We start from the raw sequence: 3,851 nt of genomic DNA on the forward strand, positions 1-3,851 counted from the left end.
TTTCATATATCCTCTCCTTAAGTTCACTTTTACTCTTATATATATTACCACATGTCTATTTTTCTTCCTATGTATGTGTATTGGACAAATGAATGAATGAATGAATAAATAAATAAATAAATACAGAACTAAAGAAAACAAACACGCAACTCCACACACTAGATACAAATACTCAATATCAGGTCGCTTAATAGTGATAGTCAACAATATGGTTGACAAATTATGTCTTCTATGTAACAAATAAATATAAGCATGTATGTAGTGAAAAAAAAATTAATTGATGATAAATAACTATGTGCATATATAGAACACCACTGAAATTAAGTACGTTTTATATGTTGTTTATATGTGTGTGTGTGTGTTTATATGTTCATTTTATATTTTAATTTGTCCATTCTTTTCTTGTTCTTTTTTTCTTTGTATGTTCTTTTTGTTTGAATTGTTCTTCTTTTCTTTATATTTTTATAGGTAGAAACCTAATAAAGATTATTTATTTTTAAAAAATGGAAACAAGTTTCCTTAATTCAGTAGCCCAGAGATGAGAAAATTGGTAGGCGGGCGGGCTCAATCGCCATCTGGATGTGGGGGGGGGAAAGGAGGGCGATCTCGCGAGAGTCAGCGAGACCGCCCAAGGGGTAGAAAAAGTTGCCTCACCTGACGCGAGGACTTCAACCCCCAGAATTCCTGAGCTAGCGTCACAGGCTCAGGAATTCTGGGAGTTGAAGTCCGCAAGTCATAAATGAACCCACTTTGCCTAACAGGCCCACAACAAGTATGGCGGGAGAGGGGGCGGGGCAGGCGCCAAATTTTAAAAAGGCCTGCCCACCACGTTATCGGCCTTTCTCTCGCCGAATCTACTACAGGCCAGGCGGATCTCTTTCTTCTCGGAAAGCAGCGGTGGGAGTAGCCCAGGGAAGGAGGATCGAGCCAGCCACCTGAGGAAAGTTGGGTGAGTACTCGGGGCGCGAAGAAGCCTAGCTGGGGCGCTCTCGCCACAAGGGGCCGGAGGTTGGATGTGTGTGTGTGTGTGTGTGTGTGTGTGTGCATGTGTGCATGTCTGGTTCCCGTGAGTGGCTGAGGCGAGGGAGCTTGGCCGGGGCAATCGAAGCGGGTGGGTCGGAGGGCTGCCGGTAATCGTTAAACTCGAGCCAGGAGAGTCTAGTAAGGGAATAGGATAGGGGGGGTGGGGATAGTAAAGGAATAGTATGGGGGGGGTGGGGAGAGAGCCTAGTAAGGTGCAGAGCCTAGTAAGGGAATAAGATCCAGGGAAGGAAGGGAGAGCCTAGTAAGGGAATAAGAGAGAGGAGGGGGAAGAGCCTAGTAAGGAAATAGGTCTAGGAAGGGGGGGGGGAGAGCCTAGTAAGGGAATAATATACAGGGAGAGGAGGGGAGAGCCTAGTAAGATACACAGCCTAGTAAGAGAATAAGGGTGGGGGGGAGAGCCTACTAAGGGAATAGGATCCAGGAAGGGGGGGGAGAGCCTAGTAAGGGAATAATATACAGGGAGAGGGGGGAGAGCCTAGTAAGATACACAGCCTAGTAAGAGAATAAGGGGGGGGGGGAGAGCCTAGTAAGGGAATAAGATCCAGGGAGGGGGAGATAGCCTAGTAAGGGAATAAGAGAGAGGAGGGGGAAGAGCCTAGTAAGGGAATAGGATCCAGAGGGGGGGGGGCTAGTAAAGTGAAGAGCCTAGTAAAAGAATAAGATCCAGAGAGAGGGGAAGAAAAGCTGGAAATAATAAATCTCCCTTCATTATTAAGCTCAGATGGCGCCCAAGAGGACACAACCCGGCTCCAAAGGCAAGGACCCAGCCCCACCGAAACGAACCAGGGCCGAAGTAGAGGATCCATGGCCGAGATATCATCTGCGCGAGTCCGCAATAGACGAGGAGCAGTGCAGCAGCAGAGCAGCGGCACCGGATTGGGATGAATGCGCTTTGCCCCCGGCGCCTAGTGGGGAATTAGGGGAACACACCCCGGATGACAGAGCGGCAGTGCGGCGCGAGGCGGCCCGTAGGTGGGACATAGACGCACCGCTGGGTTTCCACCTACTCCCCGCCACAAAAGAAAAAATATGGAGGGGGGAGTACGTTGATATTTTCTCTCTGCTGTATAGAGAAGAGGAGGAGGATTCCGATCGCCCTACGGTGAAAGAGAATTTGGATGCATGGTTATATTCATTTATGATTTATCATGCGGTGGTCATTGAAAAGGATCTGTCCAGGTCTCCCGAATTGGTGAACTATCAGAACATTATCCTCAGAATGTATTTCGAGTATGGCGGAAATGCCTGGTTACAGTACGATAAAGCTTTCAGGATGTGGGCGGAGATGAACAAATCACTGCGCTGGGACTGTAGGGTTAACAATTTGTGGCTTAATTTTTGTCTGTTGCCTAATGCCGTTCGCACTGACAGTGGGCACCTCATCCACCACGGAGACGACCCAGCACAGGCGCCCAGCCTCGGAGCGGAGCGGGGAGTCCGCCCCATCCCAGCTGTGTTACGAGTTTGGGAGACGGGGCTTCTGCTCGAAGCAACAGTGCAAGTATCGCCATGGTTGTGGACGGTGTGGCAGAGGGCACCCCACGTCCGCTTGCAATAGGGGACGAGGAGTCAGGTTCGGAAAAGAACAGGACAACGCAGTCAAGGAACAAGAGGATCCCAATCAAGGAAAAGGGTCCCAGTCTAATTAACTTAACTGGCCTCGAGGCATGGTTACAGGGGTATACCCCAAAGCCAAGGTAGGCAAAGTCGGCTCTTCTATGACATGTGGATTTCAACTCACAGAATTCCTGAGCTAGCATGATTGGCTCAGGAATTCTGGGAGTTGGAGTCCACAAGTCATAGAAGAGCCAACTTTGCCTATCCCTGATGTAGAGTCTCCTGTTTGAACAAAAAGTTGAATTAGAAGACGTCCAAGGGTCCTTCCAGGCCTATTATTCTATGCTCTATGTCACGGGTAGGCAAAACTGGCTTTTCTATGACTGGTGGACTTCAACTCCCAGAATTCCTGAGCCAGTCATGCTAGCTCAGGAATTCTGGGAGTTGAGGTCCACATGTCATAGAAGAGCCAGCTTTGCCTACCCCTGTGCTAGGGCATTGTTGAGGAATTTCAGGGAAGGTTTAGGAATCCCCTATGGTTTAAAAAGGCCTGCCCATCACGTTGCGGGCCTTTCCCTCGCCAAATCTACAGGCAAGCACCCTCCTGTCCTCCCGCTTGTTTCAGTGTGACTGCTGGTCGCCTTTGTTATCATTAGCTGTATTTGGCTCTCATTTGGCTTAACTCCCTTTGGTCACTGAAGTAGCAGGTAGGGGCGGAAATGGGTGTTAGCAGCAGCTGGGTGTTCTTTAGGGCTCCTTGCCAGAAGCTATGGGCATGTCGGGCCTGAGTGATGGAGAGGGAGTGCCCTTGGGGCTCACCTACACCAGGTCTCCAGGATGGGGAACTGGGGGTGAACCTCCCCACATGCCATGGTGGCGTGGCGGAGAACAAGAGAAGGGCCAGGGATACCTCCCCTTGGTCAGCAAGGAGCTTTGCCCATAGCTGCTTAGAAATATTATTGGTGGGGATTCCGCCCCATTTAGCTTTTTGTCTTTACAGTTCCACGTTAGTTCAAGGTTATTAAAGTGACCCGTTAAAACCCAGCTTTGTTGTCCGTGTGTTTCTTCTGCCTCCTCCGCAAAACACAGGCTTACACTTAAATTTTTGTCTATGTTGTGGTTAGCTCTGGCCCAGCTCCTGCCCCAAGGACTGTGGATGTGGGGGAGACATCCACATGCTGCAGGCCTGTCCCCCCCCACCCGGAATCTGCTGATGAAGGCTCCTCTGACCAAGAAGACATGAATGACAG

At 49.4% G+C, this 3,851-nt stretch overlaps 1 protein-coding gene across 3 annotated transcripts; it reads left to right on the forward strand.

Moving 5' to 3' along the window:
- Window positions 1-772: 772 nt before the first annotated feature.
- LOC139172681 (uncharacterized) lies at window positions 773-3,645 on the forward strand. Of its 3 annotated transcripts, XM_070761915.1 has the most exons (3): window positions 773-916; window positions 1,097-1,111; window positions 1,761-3,645. In XM_070761915.1, exons 1-3 carry the CDS (start codon window positions 775-777, stop codon window positions 2,600-2,602), a joined length of 999 nt encoding a protein of 332 aa, XP_070618016.1. In that variant the 5' UTR covers window positions 773-774; the 3' UTR covers window positions 2,603-3,645. The 3 variants fall into 3 exon arrangements, 1 of the variants encoding a protein (XP_070618016.1); XR_011559910.1 differs by lacking the exon at window positions 1,097-1,111 and having other exon boundaries at window positions 773-949; XR_011559912.1 differs by lacking the exon at window positions 773-916 and having other exon boundaries at window positions 1,096-1,111; window positions 1,766-3,645.
- Window positions 3,646-3,851: the final 206 nt, after the last annotated feature.

This window comes from Erythrolamprus reginae, chromosome 9, assembly GCF_031021105.1.
Source record: "Erythrolamprus reginae isolate rEryReg1 chromosome 9, rEryReg1.hap1, whole genome shotgun sequence".
NCBI classification, from domain to species: Eukaryota; Metazoa; Chordata; class Lepidosauria; order Squamata; family Dipsadidae; genus Erythrolamprus; species Erythrolamprus reginae.